We start from the raw sequence: 21412 nt of genomic DNA on the forward strand, positions 1-21412 counted from the left end.
ACCGTAACCAGTGTTTTTTCAGTAATTCATTACGGCGTGGCTTGTTTGACTTGTGACGCGCTTATTCACCAAGTTAATATTTCACACTTTACCTGGGCGCGTTCACACCGTCGAAAAACGAATCACATGACTGAAGCGTAATCACTGTTTATTCAATTTTCAGTCGAAATCACCGCGAGCTTTGCCGTTATATTGACCTCTTGAAATTTTTCCCGTGTCTTTTTATTCACTATAAAAACTATCGTTGTTTTCAAAAGGAACAGGGGGTTTGAAATTAACCGCTTTTCCTGTGTAAAGAACCTCCTGGACTAATTTTGTTTGCGCGATGTGACTTTTTTGTGACTTTTCGCACATTTGTGAGTAGGAAAGTCGACAAAGATGTATGAACAACGCTAACTAAACACAACACGCCATATATTATATTCCGGGATATAATTCAAACTCCTATGGGAGTTTTGCATTATACTCTAAACAGTTGAAGGTTTTTGTGACAGTAGTCGTGACATTCCCACACCCTCTCCCCAATACCTTTCACGCCATAATCAATCCTTCCTTCCATCAGAAATCCATTTGTAAACTACAACAGCAAACATTCAAACATACGAATTTGATCCAGGATTAATAAAACGTGATCCCAATATGCTTTGTGTCCTTCTTAATGAATTCTTGTTTGGAAAAGGTTGAGAAAGGTTCTCGATCAAAGTACCAGCACTTTTTGCTGACGTCACCATACACACCTCTTGTTTTACGTTTACTTCACTTGTTCATAAGTTGGTATAACGTTATAACATATGAAAAGCTTCATCGAGAAAGGCCGTGCAAAAAGCAGCAAATTTTTATACGCTTTCATGTTGTGGAAAATATCAAAAACGACCTTTCAGGGTCTTTGAAATATGACGTTTTATAACTAGTTTAAAAGGTCAAAATTTGGCGTATACTCAAAATATGGTTTATATGTAGGACGTACCATTTGTAAATAACGTCATCGCAACAGGTTAATGTCGTATTTTATTACTGTGGCGTAACTTTAGCATTAATAAATGATAAATTTATAGCAGTGTCAACGTCCAATTTTAATACAGAATTTTAAAATATTATGTACAAACAAACGGCGGCTATCTCGAAACAGTGTTCAAACAGCACTTTAACGGGTGTAAGTTAACGTTGGAATATCCCTTGCGAAACTTTTCGTTCGTTAATGTTCTAGGCCATTTTACATATAAATCTAATAAGCTTTGATAGGAGTTATATAGAGAGCAGCTTTGAGCGTTAATTTTGCTGATGTAAGTTTCCCTTTATAGCATTTTAAAGGGAAATTTCCGAATGATCTGACATATGTGTTACGTGATTAGTTTTCATACTTCATCCAAAGTTCAAAGTGTTATTGAAAAATCTTTGTCAACAGTAATAGTGACGTTTAACACGATAAACAAGAGTTGTCAAAAAGAACACAAACAAAATCAAAACTTTCATAGCAGATATTTGTTGCTGGGAAAAAAACATCCTTGACATTGCCAATAGATTGAAAGCGGAACTATAAGATAACATCGACGAGTATAACACACTATACCAGTCATTACATGCAGTTAACTACAGCCTTTATTTTTCAAAGTTTGCAGTTTGCAGCAGTGACCTATTATTAGGTCGAGCACTTTGAAATGATTGGCGTTGTAATTACTTTACATGATGTCTAAAATGGCTGACGTGGCTTCGATTACGTCATAAGTGTCTGCGTTTGATCACGTTGTAAGGATATTCCTTTCACAACGATGACGACCACTCGACCTGTTTTTCTCTTGAACTTGCTAACTTTCAAACCTTATACGGACATAAAAACAACGTCTATCAAGACTTAAGGCTTAATATTGAGAAATGCAGTTGACATATATTTCACAATCATAAACGTCATTTTTATTCTTCTATAGGCAATAGTCTAAGCAAGACTAGCACATCAGGAAGAGTACATTTCTGGAAGGATTGTTTGTGGTCACCGTTTCCAAGTATTGGACCAGGTCAAAAAAAGCTCAATGGTATACCACACCACTTCATTGAGTTTCGTTTTCTCAAAAATAACATATCGCTTTAAACGTCATATACCTTGTGATGTAATATCATATGTTTAATCGGCAAAACAGTATTGTGTGTGATCAATATATAGCTCTAAATATAACTCAATATCGTTACCAAAAAGCACCATAGAAAACAGCGCGATACATTTGACAACCCAGGGTAATTCCTACAAGCATATAAATTGGAGTTATATTTCTATACAGGCGAATAGCACTTCGGGCCATTATCTTTTGTCAGAAATCATTTTCCTAAAACGCGGTCATGCTGATGACCACGATCCTTTTTGTCATGTAAACAATGAGAATGATTTTTCTGGAAACTTCTGAGACGATTAATGAGAAAAGAAAATAATTATCAATAATTAATTGCCACGTTGAATTTAATAATTTACAAGTAATATCGGAAAAAGTCTTCGCTACAAGCCTTTTGACAAGTGCAACAGGTTGACATTGCCTACAACGTGTCAAGATTTGACTTGGGTAGCCCATACCGCAGAAAATTACACCGTTCGTAGTGATTATATCACGTAATGATAAGGCGACGCAAAAGCATCACAGTGTTATTACGGTTACTTGTATGAAGGTAATTATGGCAACAGTGGCCGTGTTTAAAGTCCATGTCGAACTTCAAGACAAATCTTGAAGGGCATTTTGGGTCGTTTTCATCATCAGTGACGGTAATTTGCCATTGTGCCATGTCACGCGGTGTTTTTTGCTTGTAAAAATAGCCCGATGCTATTTGTGCGTTGTAAGTGACATATAACAGGCTTAAGAAACGTAATAAAAATGAATCATTCTCCCTTTAAGGCTAATTTAAGCCACGAAATGGAGCTCAACTTTTTATCTATATAAAAATTCAACCATTGAAAACTTTTTGTGACGTTGATGTTGTTTGTCAGAAGAAAACTAAGTTTTATAACGCTTTTGTAAAAAACACTTTTTCAACACTCATAAAATCATTGTTTGACCGGATTAAACGGATTTATGTACTAATACCATGTTCAAAGCAAAGAGTTTTGCAGCGAAGCCAGACAATTTTCCACAAAAGTGTGATGCAATAGCTTTGCTAAGACCGGCCACAAAATTTACATCTATAATCTGCTGATGTTTGAAGTAACATAAAACGCGAGTCGCTTTAAATAGTAACCGCAAATAGCAAAAATATTTGAAGCATTCTAACGACCGCTTGACTCAATGTTTCCCAGCCTATGTGCACATGTGGAAGCATACTAGACCTATCGTCTTTTGCTTGAATACGCACAAATCAAAGGTGCTCAAGTGAATTAGCGACCCTCTGTGTAAATAAAGGCCGCGGTGAGCAGACATACCAATGATTTTTTGCTTATCATATCAAAGTTTTCCAAATGGATGGAATAGTGATGAAAGCGTCGTGAAAGTTGTTTATGTGTTCATAAATATCTGCTTAGTATTTCCTTCCCAATGGTGGCGCAGTAGAATTATAGTGCTTTGTAGACACATACGGTGTCATTTTTGTCTTTGCAATTAGCGATACTTATAGTTTCTGTTAAAGAAAAACGTAATATAGCCTAATAATTATTTTATGTTAGTCAATGTGTAGGCATTTGCGCAATGTTTTGAACTGAGCATAAAGCATTGAAATAATATGAACTGAAAAATATTAAAGATCATTAAAATCATGGTAATAATTTGTAACTGCTTTGAAATATTGTTGCTGTCTATTTTCTAAAATATAAAGTAGTCCTAAATATATCGTCAATTGTTAAATACTTGCTGGTTGCTTCCCAAGCACAGTAAATACTGTATTCCAAGTACGTGAAAATTTCACAACAACTTTGTTGTCGGATATGACGGATTTTCCGGAATTAGCTTTTATAAAGGGAACTAAGTTAACGATCTCGACACGTACCTGCACAATTTCTGTCAGAATTTATTTTCGCCATATTTGAGTAAGCCAAGGGAACGACGAAAATACGCCGTACGTCTTTCTTAAGTTGACACGCGAGGGGTCGAGAGGTTTAAACCTGTTGTGCGCTTTTCCACGTTAGGTGAAAACATGCTTCGGGAAACGTTTTGATACAAAAATTGTTTAAGAGACCTTGCACTGGATAGAAAGGTTGAACAAAAAGCAAGTGTGGGTAATATTTCCCCTTGGCGTGACGTGACTTAAACCAAAAAATTTTATACTAAAAACTACCTGAACATGGTAAACAACCACCTGTTGAACTGTTGTATTAATCTGCGGGCTTGATATTATAACTATTGTTTCGAAATGACGTATGTTGTTAATGACGCAATCTTCGAACTGTTATTTGTTAACCTTTCAGCTCCAAAGCGCACGGCAGCACGTGTTATTATTTCTACAGCATGTGATAGGATGGTTGTTATATACGTTTAGTGCTTGTAATGACTCACAACATGCTTGTGAGTGGACTGCTTTATTTGGAGCGCATACAGTTGATTCCGTTGTCTTCCGATAAAGTCAACCCGACCTGTCTGGTATCCACCGGTTTCAACAGTGCTTGGCTAATGTTTTACCATTGTAACATTTGCACATCGCCTAAAAGAAACTTTAATAATTTCTTAGAAACCTTTACCTGAGACTCATGTTTGTGCATACAAGGTGCTGTTTTTGATCGCCTTTTTGTTGCGTTGGATCAAAGCGAAGCATTCGTTTTAATGCCTTTGTTCGTAAGTCTCTATTTACTACTATAGCCCAAACAGTTCAGACCTCCCTTGAAAGCCCTGCCTGTGGCACATGGGATACCAACGCGACGTGGTAATGACTATGACGTGACACAAAGTAAACGTTTGTTCCAATAAACAACCGTCAAAACAGCTCCGATCTTGCGGAAAATACGACCGCTTTTGTTGTGATTGTGTGGGGTCTAAACCAACATCGAAGATAAAAACAAGGGGGAAAGCGAGAGATCACGTGGAAAACAATGATATGACAGGTGCATCAATAGCCATAAAATTTATTGGAAAACATAGTCTGTAAAAAGGTTGCACCAGTTGCTGCGTGTCTGTTCCTATGCATTAGGTAAGCGTATTTGCCCATGTGATATTCCATGATTCAGAAGTAAACACTATACATGTAAACACTGTGATTTCAGAGAGCTGTAAATTTTCGCCTGAACGGGTTTTAAAGTTGCCTCCAGCCGTGTATTATTATGTGACTTATGATTTCATTTGCTTATTGTGCCAAAATTCGTTTAAGTACTAACAACTAGCGACATCCGTGCGGCTTGATTCTAATCCAATATACTACTTTCCAAACTTAACCGCATAGACTTATCAAGTGATCAATAAGTTCACGGCAGTTTCTGTAAACCCATGATAAACTCTTGAAGAGTTTTTCTCGGTATGACCTCATATTTCGTGGAACTGAAGCAAGCGAAATTATAATGCTTGTTGGAAATATCGGAACGTCATGTTACGAATGTATTCGGCTTCAGCAGCGTGTGTTGCACAAACTTATATTATACTGTGATAATGGTAAGTATGATTGCGCCACAGCATTATGAATTAGTTATTATTTAGATGAAAATATAATGTATATAAAGTACAGAACAGCTTAAAATGCAGCTAAATGTAACTTAGTACAAAATAGCATTTTCATCATAGGCGATATGCAAAAGAGGATTACAGTATAGCCCATATATTTCTTCTTAAAAAATTACTTGGGCTTGAAGCTTTCAGTAACTCTTTTAACTTTGAGTCCAATTATTTCAGTAAACGCAGTAATGGTTCTCGTATAATTATGCACGGAGTATAAAGTCTTGAGCGGGAAAAGGTCACAACAATTTCTCCGCAATCGATCTTGATTGGTGTCGTGAATCAATCTTCTCAAAATTCGCCAAAATTTTCTCACGGAGTTCCTTGACCTGTCGGGCCATGAACTTGTTTTAAATCAAAGGTCATATAGAGGAGGCAGGACGACGTTTTTTTGGTTTATTTGAATGAAAACACTATAAAAGCCAACTCTAAAGTTCTGAACAAAACCGTCAATTTTACGCAAACATAACATAACGTAACACATAGCATAACGTAAAAGAGACAATTATATAATCGAGGAAAGTTCCTTTATCTCAGTGGTTCTCAAACTTTTTTAAAAAAATTACGCAACGGTCTCCTACCAATTTTTTAAACGCCTCACGGTCCCAAAACCAACACAAATAAACACAAAACAACACGTTGGTTTTTATGGTATCGATGTGACGGGTGTACCTGCTTATTTGCAACCAGTTCAGCAATGTTTGGCTCCTTTTTGAACAACGCAGCCCTAATATCGTGAATCACATTCAACCGGTTTCGAGCTTTTGGCTTGATGGCATTTTTTTGAAAGGTGCTTCGCGGTCCCAGAAAATTGTCTCGCGGACCCCAGTTTGAGAACCACTGCTTTATCTTATTAGGCTTGATGCAATAAGTTCCTTAGCTTTCCAGAAAAACGCCTCTACATTGTCATTACAAAAATGAATATATAACAAGTGATTTTAGATTAATGTTTTATGGATAGATCGACCATTACAATTTTTTACAAGCATAAAAAGTTTAAGTTTAACACATAATATTCCCAAATCTGGTTCAAAATACCTCCAAGAAACCGTTATTATTATTGGATGCGAAAAGCTTTGTGACATATAGTCACAGTATATCTTGTTTTGAACTTTCACAAACTTTCGCAAACTTCACCATAATAACACGATCTTATGTTACATACTAGTCACGCTTATTCGACAACTTGCGTACATGTTTTTGGTGTTTTGTTACTGACCAGACGTCATGTAACGGATTTGTAAGTGACAGAAAAATTGTTGTGCATTTTCAGCTATCTTTCTGAACAGCATAACATTTCGGTATGCACAGTAGACTACAAAACAACCAAAAATATTTGGTTTATCAATCCTAAGTTATTCTTATTATACGTACGGCAACAAATTTCTAAATTATTACGTAATTGTGTGCAGCGAGCAAAGGCTTAATTTAATGAAACACGTTCGTCTTCTAACTATTGGTAAACAAACTTAAAGCCAGGCTAGTACTATTAAGTAAATATTCACTGGGTAGCATTGAGATCAAGACCGCTGATACCCACTTTGATCTTGGTCGATGACAGTAATTGAATTTCCGAAAATTGTTAACCGTATACTTATTGTCATTAGTCATTACGAACGAACATCCAATTTATGGTAATACATATACACAAGGGTCACGTCGACAAATATATCATTTTATTTTCTGTAAGTGGACTAACTTGTCCACATCATTGTAATCATTGGGGTTTGATTGGTACCGACGTCGTTGTAATGAAGCAATTTTCTACTTTTCACTACAGCTTGATTACTATTATACCAAAGTTAAATGTTTACTTGTGGGTGTGCGTAGATTTAAGAATCGTTTTTCAATAAATGTTTTGTTATTTCTCTAAAGTTACTGTTTATTCAAAGTATATACCCCACACACAGAATGATAGCCCGAATCTTGGGTGAAGAGTTTCAGATCATCAAAGCAAAGGATTATAGTAAAAGGTTAAAAAGTTTGTTTTACTTCAGGGATCATTTATTGTCCAACAACTATCTGAATATACGTTTTCAATATACTGGCTTTTATTAAAAATAATACTACAGCGTGAGGAAAACGTAATTTCAAGCACACCACCTGAACGATGCACATCAAAGCAATATAAAAAGCTATGACGTCTGGAGAGGAAACTCAGACGTCATGGTGGTCACCGTTCCAGAAAGCGAGCAACACTAGAGTTTAAAGCTAAAATTTCCCATGACTGTGGTTTTTTCATAAACTAGCTACTTTCAGAACAAAACAAAATGAATTATTGGCAGTGAACCGAGTCAAATCCATTAGTATAAGGTATACTAAGACAAAATGCGGTAAAAATGGGGAAAATACGGGAAAAATGTTAAATTTTACCCGTATTCAAAATAAATTATATGTACAGTATATACATAAACTAATAGTACTGTGTAACCTAATATGTTAACAGGAATTTTGTACGCTTTGGATTAATTACAACGTTCAGTTTTATTTGTGCTAATACTATAAGGCAAGCTTTGAAAAGTATGTCAAACCCGAAAAAGAAAAGCGATGTAATCAACTCAATCAATGAATAAAGTTTTTTGAAGGTTTTTGATAACAAAATTTCGCTTTCTCTATTCAAATTCCCCCAGTCCTAATCCTGTCTGGTCTGTAAAACATGTAGTTTGTTTATTCTGAAACGAAACACTCGTAATTAACAGCTTCGATAGAACAATGCCTGAAAGATAGGAATCCGATTTAGAAGTTTGAGAACACTAGAAATAATTGTTAAACCAGTGGGTTAACCCAAGATCTAATCGCATTAAACTCAAGGAGCTAGTTTTCTACGTCGTGTCAATTACTTGATTGAAATTGAATTGCAGCCTTCAAGATTTCTGTGAATAAAACTCTGACGAAATTATTGTTTTTGACTGTAATAATAAAGTCCAAATAATAACATTGTTATAAATTCGTTTTTGATGCAATTTCATGACTTTTATCTTTATCAATTTTTTACTTTTATCTTGCCTAATTTTTGACAACTTAAAAGAAATCATTACTTGAAAAGCAACGCAATAAAAATAAAAAACTAACTATGCCACCAGTGAGGTTTGAACTCACGACCCCTGGTTTACGAGACCAGTGCTCTACCACTGAGCTATAGCGGCTCCTTTCGCGCCATTAAAAATACTCCATTATGTTCGTATCCTTTTACTTTGCAAACATAGCGTTTCGCAAAAAAACTTAGTCATTGACCAATAAGAACGTTCGAAAACACACCACTTAACTTTGATGTGGTTGTGTTTTTGAACAAGCATTTCATTATATACTGTTATTAGGAAAGGTAGTTTTGGTTCATTTCATTATCATGATTACAGACCTCATTCAGTAAGTAAAAAAGGCTATCTATTGAACACCAACTAAAGAAGGCCATCTTTGAGCTTAGACATAAGCTATAATTTGTCAAAACATGCAGTCATGCTCTTTAAAATCACATCAAAATCGTTTACAAATCAATAGTTGTGTTAAGGCGTTTACTGATATGTTGATGTCGTTGTGCAAATATATCATATTCATTTACATAATAATAGAAAATAAACTTACTAAAAATAAGTTAATAAAACAAAACACTGCATTATGTAACACTAAAACATCGTAACAATGAAACAAACACGTAGCCTAAACAAGATTGTGCTGCAATCGAGAAAAACAGACACTTTACTTATAACAGTTAAGCAAAAGAGTTAACATGAGTATTACAAGCCTTATGCCCTTACGCCTTTAAATATTAGAGATTACTCAGATGAGCTTCATGTGAGTAGGCTGTAACAAGCAGTATTGCAATGTAGAATGAGTTTGTTTATGATAAATTCTATGTAAGAGGTTTGGGCTGACCTGCTTCCTAAGACATTACATTATAATTTGTTTAAAGTTTCAATTTGCTGACGACATACGAATATGATGGAGTTTCGCCGGCATACTTAGAATAACTAGCTTGGTTAAAATGCAGCCAAGTTTACCTCAACATCGCATATTTGTCATGGATTCTAATCGGTTTAAATTAATCCAACGTTATGACAACCAATCGATTACCACTTTACCATCTTGCCATAACACTGCTTAATCCTACTGCTGTATTACTGAAATATCTAAAATCAAGTTAATTTATAATGACTTATTACCAAAGCAAATGTTTTGATGTTGTTATTACGATGAAGTACAACGTCGGGTTAAAGTATTTATAAGCAAATATACATTTTTATCGTAGCAAAAATCCTTATCTGTCTTCATCGGCGTAAGAAAAGTTATGTTTGTGGCCCAACTGCAGGAAAATATTACAGTTTTGTTTAAAAGTTAAAATGTGCAATTTTGGAAGTTATGAAATAAAAATAGTTCCAAACATATAATTGTGTGACGCAAGCACTCATCACAAACCTAATAATTATGTGAAACATTATTACTTAAGCTTGTTTTTATGATACAAATAAAGGCTTTGTTCAGGGTAATTGCCTCATGGGTATCTGTTCATTCAAAACAGCAGAGTAAGGGGAGAAAAGAAAGGACAGTTGTGAATAAAATCTCTCCACGTTAATAAATAAATGTTTGTTTTTCTTACAGTAACAATTGAGCTGGCAGTACTGCTGTTGTTTCCTTGGTGATTAGGGTTAAAGTGACCTATCCTCACTGAGAACGTTTTTAACACTATTTTAACTGGCCTCGGGCAAAATGTCGTCATAATATTGTTGTGATTGCTAGCAATAGCAGTCGACATAACCCACTTTAAAGCAAGTCCTTTGCTGTATTTATGTGAATTATTTCGTTTTTCAATGTGATTACACCTTTGAACTCCACATAAAAGGTATTTTTTTAAGTATTCGTTTGAAACTTTGATTTGACATGATGATTGCAATTGTTAAGCCAACTAAAATATTCCTTGATAAGTTATGAAAACAAACAAACATTTATTCAGCAAAAAATTATGAAAGCATCAAAGAACGGCCGGTACATATAAGTTATAGCTGAAGGCTGCGGAAAACCTGAAAGTTACAAAAGCAAAGTGTTAAGACGAACGAAGAACAAAGCGGCCTAAAATAATAAAAAACTTCTTCCTTTAATTGTTAGAAATTCCTTTATGGTGCCAACAAGATTGTTTTAATATGGTTTTGTTTGCAGCGCGAAAATGAGAAGGCCAGGAGTATGACATATGCAAGAAGACTCGAAACACTTAGAAATTGCACAGCAGGAAAAACTCATGAAGCTGGTTATAGATCAAGTACAGTGTAGGACTTTTTATGATGCTATTCTACAGTTAGCTGTTGGATAAATACTGATTGATTGGTACGGCATGAAAAACATTACTTTTGTATTATAACAATAGGTATATGTTTCACTCCACAAAAACGACCTTCGTAGCTTTTGTAGTGCCAAATAGCAAACATATGCTTTGCATTAATTTACAAATTTTGAAATATAAACAGTATTTGTGTAACGATTTATATCAGTAGTTCTCAAACTGTGGTACGCGTACCACTAGTGGTACGCGAGAGCTTTTTAAGTGGTACCGCGTACCGCTGAACATGATTTTCGATGTGCTGTGAGTAATGTGTTGCCCCGGATAGACAAGCTTGTGCAGAATAAACAGTTGCTTCTATCAAATTAAATTGTGTTTTCTTGCTATTCATTGGTGTTATGGTATAGTAATAACGGTAATAACTAATAAATACCGGTACATTTGAGTAAAATAAGTCATTCAGGAGCCAGGTGGTACGCAGTGTAGCAAAAAAAACGAATGAGTGGTACGCGATCGCAAAAAGTTTGAGAAACACTGATTTATATCGTATCATCCAATTTAATCACATTTGCAACAATTAGCGTATAGGGGTCGCAAGAGAGATTAAGCTGATGCATTTAACGAGTACGATTATACGCAGACTTGTAAATGTTTGAACCAAACTTTCACACCCTTGCCTTTGAATCATTTCAAGAAATAATTTAAAAAACACGTCTTGACATATTTGTAAATTTTGTATTACCAGTCCAAAATGTGTTCCACTTCGAAGTTAATTAATAGGTAGCCTACTTTTTGCAGTTTCACATCTGTGGAAGCGATATACTCACGTTGACCAAAGCTGAAAAAGAAAAAAAGAAACGCGAACGTCTTGTTCTCGCTTTTGTTTTTCTTATGCCAAATAGGAGAGAAGGTCATGTCAGTCATAAATCTGCGTTTTGCCAGCCCTTTGCGCAGTTGTTGGCTGAATAGGCTGGGGTTTGTTGTGGAAAGGCATTGATGAATTCAGTGACCTAAGTACATATTGTAAGAATATTTTGCAGGATTTACTTTCAGTAAATCAGTGAGACATATAATGCAACAACATCACATGCAGTCTCAGAAAGACTTGAAGCGACAAAAATAGCCAATTTACCAAATTTAGGAATAGAATTCATTATGACCACTGTTTTATACATTTACCAGCTTTGTAGCGATCTGTGAACAAACTTCCTGCAAAATTACTTTATTTTATAACTCTGTGTAATACGGAACACTATTGCTCAAGAAAAATGGCTCCAGACGTACCATCACGCTACGGGCATCACCAGTTTCCACGTCCGAGCCCAGACGTCATACCGGCCGCAGACAAGTGCGCGGAAGATCGAGAACAAAGACTGAAGTGCGTTTTGCTTGGAGACGGCGCAGTTGGCAAAACCAGCCTAATTGTCAGTTATACAACCAATGGATACCCAACGGAATATGTGCCGACTGCTTTCGATAATTATTCTGGTGAGTTAGTTAGTGCATTAGTTAGTTATAACTTTAATATTTGTATCCATGTAAGTTTGCCAATATCTCGTAAAAATTTTAAATGTATTCTTCGTCTGTTTTAAACAAAAACGTTTTTTACAGTCCGAATAAATGTTGATGGCCAGCCAACTCGTCTACAAATGTGCGATACCGCAGGCCAGGTTAGTAATACTTATGTTAGTTTTACTGGTTTATTTAAAAGCAAATTATTTTGTAACTAAATCCTTTGTGGTATGTTAAAAGCAAAACTCAGCTGAATGTGTTTGCTCACATGGCCAAAATTAGAAGATGACGTTGTCGTCAAAGCTACTATACAGTATATCCATATCACAGACCTATTGAGATTTACTGTCGATGGCTTTTGCGTAACTCGGAGTTATTATTATTACCTTCTGTCAGCACCAGCTAAAAGGTAAATTGCCGTGTAAAACGCTGGGAGGCACTAATTACACAACTCACAGTGTCTCCAGGAGGCACTTCTAACCATCGTTGCTAAATCGCTTGATCTTTTACCTTTTGCAAATGGTAATCCCTCCATCAAACATCGCCTTTGTTAGCTGTAAACCCACTCTTGCTTACCTATCTATCTTTAACGTCATTGAACTAATTAGTGGGATTTGCTTGTCAGCTGTTTTTGTCTTCACACCACTGGTAAACCACTGTGTACTTCGCGACAAGAAGCCTTTGAAAACCTTTAGCAAACATTGTAGAGCAAATTCAGTTTTTGTTCTTTTGCTGTCCTTTGTTCCATTATTGTCAGAGTCGCTTAATTCCGGTTTTTATTTACTTTGGCAGAAAGCTGTAGAAAAGCGTTTACAGGAAAGGTTGAATTACGTCTAAGCTTACCGCTATATATTTATTGGCCATTGTTGAGTTCCTTTGAATAATCCGCATTCACACGGTAAAATTTTAAAGAACGGTAGTTTATGCGTACAAACCTCCACTGTTTCCTATACGATTTGTTGTCTTACAGCATGACACACTTCACAGTGTTTCTTTAGTTTTATGTCAAACCAAACCCGGTACTTTCAACAAGCGTCTATTTCAGTTCCTGTGCGTTGTTTAAACAGCCGACTATTCAAATGCACTTTACAAAACCTAATTGGGTGTGTGGCTGTGGAACTATATAAGCTTTGCTGCACGAACCAAGCAAGCCGGTACTTCAAAACAATTAGTCAATGTAGTAAGATTTAACAAGCGGGGAGTTTATTTTATTTGCCTTCTAAGTGTTGTTATCGGTTTGGGACTGTTAGTTTTGAAGCTGTGTTATGTATATGCGCTGCTATAAAAACATCAGCTGACGCTAAGGTGGTCCATCCATTGTCACCCACGCTTGCATATACGGCAAGAGACCTAAGTTTGAAACCCACGCACATTTCTTGATTCATTTCACTTGCGAATGCCAAATTAAAGTTCTCGAAGTCGTACGTTTTAAATGATAGGCCATGTTTGACTGAAAGATTGTAATAAACTCACTTGCTGTGCGCTAGACAACTGGGCGCTTGTCTGCTGCTGTGTCTGGCCCACTTCAAAGGAATTAACCAATTTGTTAGTAAGCATGTTACTCTTTGAGCCCGATACGAATTAGTGCATACCAGTCGACTTCGGGTTAGTCAAGCGAAAACTTGGCTTTTCATGTATAAGTAAACAATGATATGCCCGTGTTGGGGTATTATTGTTCGTGTAAAAGGTTAAGATGTGGCCTACTTCACAGTACAGTAGTTAAGCTGTCAGTCATTCACAGACAAATGGAACATGGTTGTAGAAAAGGTAACTGGTAAGCTTATGAAAATTCGCATTTGATAGCATTCATGGTGAATGCACTATGACATCCCTGACGTATTATTATATGCTTCGTTTGTTTCTCCGGCCGCGTTCTCCGTTAAATAATTTAGACCTCAATGGCGTTTCACTTCGTTTCGTTCGTACAAAGCACTCCAGTTCCGTTTTGCCTCCTTGCTTACATTAATCTCCGAAAAAAAGGAAACGCAAAACTAAACTTTTAATAAATAGCGGTTTTCTTTTGGATTCTTTGTTCTATCCGACAACGCAAGCGTAATAATACTGGACCATAACACAAGTGTTTGATTTCAATAGCACGTTGTTTCCAATTCATAGCTCAAACGGATGTGTTCAAATAATATCTATCAACGTATTATTATCCTGGGACCTAGTATTATTTACGCTCAGTTGCGTCACTGCGCTTACCAACACTGTAATTCAGGCTCAGCAATGAACGGCAAATACAATAGATAAGAGAACGGAAATCGATTCCTTTCCTATGAGCATTTCAATCTATAATGACAGGTGTTTAAACATTCAGCTGAGCTAACTTTTCAATATCAAGAAAATTATTTTAAAATCAAACTGAAATACGCAATCAAAATTTAAGTAATTTCTTTTTCCTTTCAGGACGAGTTTGATAACATGCGTCCTCTCTGTTATCCTGGAACGGATGTGATCTTGGTTTGCTTCAGCGTTGTCCGGCCAACATCCTTGTGCAACGTCCGTGATAAGTGGCTCCCAGAAATCAAGAAATATCTTCCCAAAATACCAATCGTGCTCGTTGGAACTCAAACTGATCTCAGATCCAGCGTGGATGTCCTCGTCGACCTTGCACGTTATAGGTGCGTAAAACAGTCCCAAAAGATGTCGAACTTGATTAGATTTTGTTACGATTGGCTGTGTTATAACCAAATGTTACAATGAGTATTACTATCCAGTTTATTAAACTTTTCGTTTTTTCTTCTCAGTGAGCATCCAGTCACAGAAGAAGAGGGAATCGATTTCGCCCGCGAGTGCGGCGCAACTCGCTACATGGAGTGCTCCGCTTTGACGCAGAAAAACCTAAAAGAAGTTTTTGACACTGCCATTGTCGAGGCTCTCGAATATAAAGAAAACAAACAGAAGAAAAGGAAAAGATCTTGGCGAAAGAAAAAGTCGCTCTCCACAGAGCAGGCGCAATGGAAGGCAATACAAGTCCGTCGAAAATCCGTCGTTTGGTGGAAGAAAGCGTTTTGTTTTGCCTGAGTTTTATTCCTGCAAAAGGACTTCTCCCGCTTAACGCGAAAGGGAAGAATGCCAAATAAGAAGGCCTCTTTAGGCAACAAGCCACAAGAGCGTGGCTAAGGGCGGAACTAAAGGGCCTTATACATCGTCAGCTATGGTTATGTAAAAGGTAAAAAACGCACAATAAACCACCAACGGCACTTCACAAAACTATCCCCTGTTATTGCTATTCAGCAATTTTGCATTTGCGCCAACGCTGTTTTCAAAGTATAACCGATCGCCTGTCATTAGAGACTTTGCACTGGAGCGTTTCTTTACTTGATGAACTAGATTGGTGAACTGATTTCCTTTGAATTCGTGCTCGCCTGCGGCTAGCTGATGAGCGTTGTTTGCCCTTTGATGCCATTATACTATTTTCCTTTCATGATGCAATTTACTTTTAAAAAGCCTCACGGTTGAGCCTGGGAAGAAATCTTATATTCCCCGAGCGGGTATCGGGTTACATTTGCACTGTGTAATTTTTCATTTTTATTCAGCTCTTTGATCGCAGTTTGCTTTCCTTTCCTGCTGGAACGATCCTAATGTTGGTGTTATACTTAAGTTTATTAATTGTCCATTCTCAATGTTTTCATATCTTTCTTTATATATGTATGCGTACTAAATTAACTTCCTTCTTATAATTGTTGAAAGAGAAACAATCAGAATGTAAATTGTTTACAAAAGTGGACACATAACTGGGGACATAAGTTATAATTCTGATGTGGATTGTCGCAATGTCCTTGTTGCTGCCTTTTTATTGTATATTCTCATAAACGATCGTTTCTCATCAGCAATAAAATCATTGACTTCACTTTATTTGCTATTAGCTACCACCAAAGACAAAGGTATAGGTGAACTGAGGTAGAGCTTGCAAGTTACAGCAAATCTGATGACCAAATGGTGTCATACAGCAATGTTAAAACATAGCGCTGGAGCCACGCACGGTATAATAGATTAATTATTTATAACTTGCAATCTTTGCTTTTTACAAGGGAAGATTTCCCAAGCTGTGCACTTGTCACTATGTTTTAGCATTGCTCCAGGGCAGTGTATTATAGGTTATTGTAAACTTAGTCTCAAGCGGGCAGGAAGCTTTGTCACGAAAATAAAACTTGAATGGTTTGTTTAGGTGCAAAAAGTAATCAGTTATTTTCTAATGACAGTTATTGCTCGCTAAGTGACAAAAACAAACGTCAGTACCGTACGTTTTGCATTGATAGAGTACACCACGAATAAAACCGCCGACCGAAGCAAACACGAGTGGCACATCCTTTCTCAGTGTATTAGGTTGCGTCTTTTAATCGTTTTTTCGGCTATCAGTCAGTCGATCACTTCGTATTGGTGTGTTTTCTCCCAAATAGTTTGACGCATCTAGGTTAGGGATACAAGACACGGCACATGAGTAGCTTGACGTTTGCTGGTAGGCGGTCGACGACATGCGATCTGTGACAAATTTGGTTAGCATTTTCCATTTAAGGGCAAGGAACCCAAAGCGAACCAAAACGAAACACGCTGATTTCACCACCTACGAAATACTGACTCGTTTTTCAGGCGTTGAACCGTAGATCATCAATAGTCGAGGTTGATGCTAGGCTATTAGGGTAACCTTTGTCAATGTAACAAAATATCGATAAATATTTGTCATAGAGAAGGTCGTCTCGCTTCCAGGCTACCTTTCTTCGAATGAAAGTGACGTCAAATGTAAATGAATTAACAATGACTAATTCATAGAAGAAGCGGAACTGTGATATCAAAATAAAGTTGGAAGGATAGCTCACAATAAACGATAGAGATTCGTTGTAACCGTATAGCAGTAGCACCATTCGAATAGTAGATTAATCAGGGCCAGTGGCCAAACTCAGCACGTCTTTGAGTTTAATTGATGACCTTGAAAGATTAAGGAAATCTACAATAAGATCTTTGCAATTTAATTAAACCTCGTAATCTTATACCTACCACGAAGAAAGAATTCTCACCAATTAGATAGGAAGCAGATAATCATAATTTATTACATTTAAGACGTTGTTACACCAAATATGACTAACCGTTATTGAAGTCCTTTAATCTGAACTAAATCGCATGACAAACTTAAAGCTCCCGGAGTTAAGTAGTTTATCAATCAAAGCGAATATTAACGTCAAAAGCACACCGTAAAGACAAATATTGAAGTTTTTCACAAATATTTAAGAAAGTATAATAAAATATTTTTGTTACGCCATCACATAACACATGTGTGATAGCTTGACGCCATTATTTCACGAATTGCTATTACTGGTGCGTTACCATCATATAAACTATAACTTAGAGGTCAGTGGCAAACATGGTGGTATGATTAAGTCCTCCCATAAGGCGATTATTTCAATGTATAAGCACGCATTCCTATTTTACATCTGATGTAAATGTTTAAATATAGTTTGCGTGGACTGGCCGTCTCCAAAAACGTTTCGACATCCACTAATTGCACGGAACCAACTACTATAGGAAGCGAAAATAAACAAAGAAAGACCGTCATTTGGCATCAGTGATAACAATGCCGAGGGCAACAAGATTACAGCGGGAAGCTCTATTACGGACAAAAAACGAAGTCGCGATTCTTATCTTGTGTGTGGTCAACCTGGTTCGGATGTGGCATTTTGCTTCAAAGCGCCCCGGAGCAAAAGCGGTTTGAGATTGATGGAAAGATGCTGACGGTTAGGGTAAATCCGGTAAAGTCTTGCTTGGTGTTATACGAAAGTTGACGGAATTGACTAAACTTTAAGGAAGGTCACTTCAAAGATCAAGCAATACTTTTCTGAAATTTTATGGTTATTTATTATTAGTATGAAAGTACTGATTAATTATAATTAATTAGTAATGTTAATAATTTATAACTCTCCATTTAATTTCTTTAAAAGTAAATAACAACTGGATGTGGATTTAGAACTTGCAGAAGAAACTCCCTTTGCCAAGTTTGGTATATTGAAAATGTCTAAGCAAATGCTCATGATGCTTATCCAATTTTTTTTGGGCGTTGTCTAAATATATTGATTGTGTATTGTTTATATATACTGACTATATCGATCTCCTAATTTTCAAATATCCAGCCATCGTCACCCTAAAGTGTAGCTGTGGTGCTGAGAAATATACGCAAGCACACTAGAATCAGACTTGAGGTGTTCCGTAGCAAATAAGTATTAACATCTCGACTCAATTTCGTCCTAACATGCTGATAAGTTGGATATGTACACACAAACAATGACCTTCTACCTAAAAAGTATTGGAATTATTTGTTTATTTGTTTTCAACTTGTGTGACGAAGTTAAAACATGGTTTACGAGAAACGCCTCGTCGCTTAAGTTGACTGGCGCTTAGTATTCTTGGGGATTGATTGTCGCATCACGTAGTGGGCGTTATAAGGGGAAAAGTACTGCGAGAGACCCACCACACATTTCCCCTTCTATCGCCATTATCTGCGACACGCGTCAACGGTACTTGGTAGCGATGGGGCATGATTATATACTTATACATTGGGGCTTGGTTTCCTTCGTGTCAGTTGTGTTTTTGCAAACCAACCGACTTTCGACATGTTAAGATGACAACGCTATTTGAATGGTTTGATTACAAGGATCTTAGCTGATAGAAAAGCTTTCAACATGTCTTACAAATTAAAGACACTCTGGACTTTGATGGTACAACCTATTGCACAAAAAACTGAAAAACTACACCATGATGTATGATGTAGGAGAAGCGATGTCCTACTCTATTTGTTTTACAAACGTCATAAAACAACAACAAAAATAGTTGGCTATATGTAAGCACGTGCATCAGGTATAAAGCTGGCTCAAATTACGTTTTCCTCATGGGTAAATGGGGTACTTATACCAGACCACCAAAGCCTTATGCTTAAGTGCAACAAATGATCAGATAAAAAGCAGGTGATTAATTTTTGGTATGATATTCCACAACGACACGAGATTCCATCAGTTTGCATGAGTCATTAATGTAATTTTGCAAATAAAAGTGTTCATAATATTGCACCGTTTAAGACTAAATAAGGTTGCAGCCTGCAACAAGGTAGTATGAAATCTTTTGTAAACAAGACCGATAAGATATCCGTTTGTTGCCTAAATACATCCATTTTGACCTCTAAGGATGATGAAATATAATCACGAGGTTAAATTTTAACTGTAAGCTAACAAGCTACAGAATCAAAAATAACAGCCTGGTAAATATATTGCCATATAAAGGAAACGCATATACTTTGGTCAAACATATTTTAAATTGTAAAACAAACATTTAGTCTGAGTTCTCTCGCACATGTTAAAATTTTTCGGCGTGCTTTGTCACTTAACATTTGAACATTTAAAAAATGAGTTTTAACTCGCTATGATTTGATACAGAAATCCATTAATGTAAGTCTGACGTCATCTTTTTCGTTCAATTGCTTAGGCTGCGTAAATTAACATTGATGGAACCTGGTAGCGGTTGCCAGCGATCGCGCGTTCGTGGTCATTTAAACAAAATTAAGAAGGTTTCCTTCGTTTTATTACGGAAGGTGAACGCCCATTGTAAGATATCAACTCCCATATACAGCGATAAAATTCAGGTAGGTTATAATGAGATCAACGTTGAACTGGTTTTAAAGAGTCAATTTCAACAAAGTGTATGCTATTATATCTGGGCTTCACTTCCTGCTAGCAAATTTTGCGGAAATTGGCTTCTAAATTTTATCACTTTTTTAAAACTTTAATTGTAGATAAGAAAAAGTGTTTCTTAAAAGCTGTGCAGTGGAAGGTGTTTTATAGGATTTTAGCAAACGGTATTCCGAAGAACTCTATTTATTTTTATTTCTGTGCAATATGTTGCTGTTTGCTCTACTTCAAAGGTCTTTAAAATTCCATTTTAATTTCTATTATGTGTGTCATTTTTCATTTCAAAACGTGTTTGCATAGATGAAACGCCACACTACCAATTTCAAACGGATAAAGCTATGATTGCGTTTAAAATTAATCGTGTGATGAAAACAATTGGCTAAATCGGTACGTATATCAATGATATGAAAACAGCACATATTCGCCTGTTGTCATGAGCTTTGAAGCCTCCAACATGGCCTATTAATCTGAGAAATTTAATGCAACATCATGGCAAAATTAGATTAGTACGTATACTAAATTTAATCATTCCGGAAAACCACCCACAAAATATTTCTCAAATTATAAAATGTATCCAGTTGCGTAGGATCGCGCTGTGAAGAGTGGAGTTACAGGCTCGTGACCTTGCTATTTTGGGTTTGTCAAGTGCCGCATATTTGCAACAAAAAGCAAGGCTGATAAAATTCCTGTTTTTGAGTGGCTTCGGAAGCAAAGAATATCAGCTTGCAAATCTTGCTTTACTCAGCCTCTGTGACTCCTCCAAAAATTTCCTTCAAACATTTTGAGTACAAATAAATTTACAAATTTAAAGAAGTGTATCCGAAACTATTGTCAGTTGAAATAAAATCGTGTGTCATCCTGCAATTGTATTTTCTTTAGCAAGCTTGTGATAGATTGAAGAAATTCTAATTATCAAGCATACATCTACGACAACAGTGGATTAATGAACAAAACCACAGATTGGATTTTTATTTTTGGTCAGCTGTTTTGCTCCATTGATTCTATTTTTGGTTTTATACAATCTCTTCATAATAAAGACGGTGCCGCCTAAAATTACAGCCATAATGCCTAAAATTGTAAAACTGTAAAACCTATTTTTTTCTGCAATATGCAAAATCCAACGCTTTCTCGAGTATAGCACAATATTTGCTGTCTCAGATATTATCATCCAAATTTCATCAAAGACACCCTCTTTAAAAACCCCGATTTTCACTATAATAATGTTTTAAACTGTTTAACTGTTCTCGTTTTATTCTATATACGCACATTCTAAATGTAGAATAAGCCGTCATAACAAACTTCAAAGCGTATACGTTTACGGACAAACGACTTTCTTTCCGTACGGCAAT

The 21412-nt window shown here is 36.3% G+C and overlaps 1 protein-coding gene and 1 non-coding gene across 2 annotated transcripts; one reads left to right on the plus strand and one right to left on the minus strand.

The window, feature by feature from the left end:
* Positions 1–8680: 8680 nt before the first annotated feature.
* Trnat-cgu (transfer RNA threonine (anticodon CGU)) lies at positions 8681–8752 on the minus strand. The gene has a single exon. It is a non-coding gene; the product is annotated as a tRNA-Thr (tRNA).
* Positions 8753–12031: 3279 nt separating this feature from the next.
* Positions 12032–16243, plus strand: LOC143462492 (cell division control protein 42 homolog). Its single transcript, XM_076960684.1, has 4 exons — positions 12032–12363; positions 12487–12545; positions 14797–15011; positions 15138–16243. Exons 1-4 carry the CDS (start codon positions 12144–12146, stop codon positions 15412–15414), a joined length of 771 nt encoding a protein of 256 aa, XP_076816799.1. The 5' UTR covers positions 12032–12143; the 3' UTR covers positions 15415–16243.
* The last annotated feature ends 5169 nt before the right edge of the window (positions 16244–21412 follow it).

The sequence above is a fragment of the Clavelina lepadiformis genome, chromosome 6 (genome assembly GCF_947623445.1).
Source record: "Clavelina lepadiformis chromosome 6, kaClaLepa1.1, whole genome shotgun sequence".
NCBI classification, from domain to species: Eukaryota; Metazoa; Chordata; class Ascidiacea; order Aplousobranchia; family Clavelinidae; genus Clavelina; species Clavelina lepadiformis.

Bases quoted from the DNA above. Each gene is read 5' to 3' on its own strand.
- LOC143462492 (XM_076960684.1), top strand. From the start codon at position 12,144: ATGGCTCCAGACGTACCATCACGCTACGGGCATCACCAGTTTCCACGT. The intron at 12,546-14,796 runs GTTAGTAATACT...TTTTCCTTTCAG, and splicing joins TGTGCGATACCGCAGGCCAG to GACGAGTTTGATAACATGCG. The intron at 15,012-15,137 runs GTGCGTAAAACA...TTTTCTTCTCAG, and splicing joins GTCGACCTTGCACGTTATAG to TGAGCATCCAGTCACAGAAG.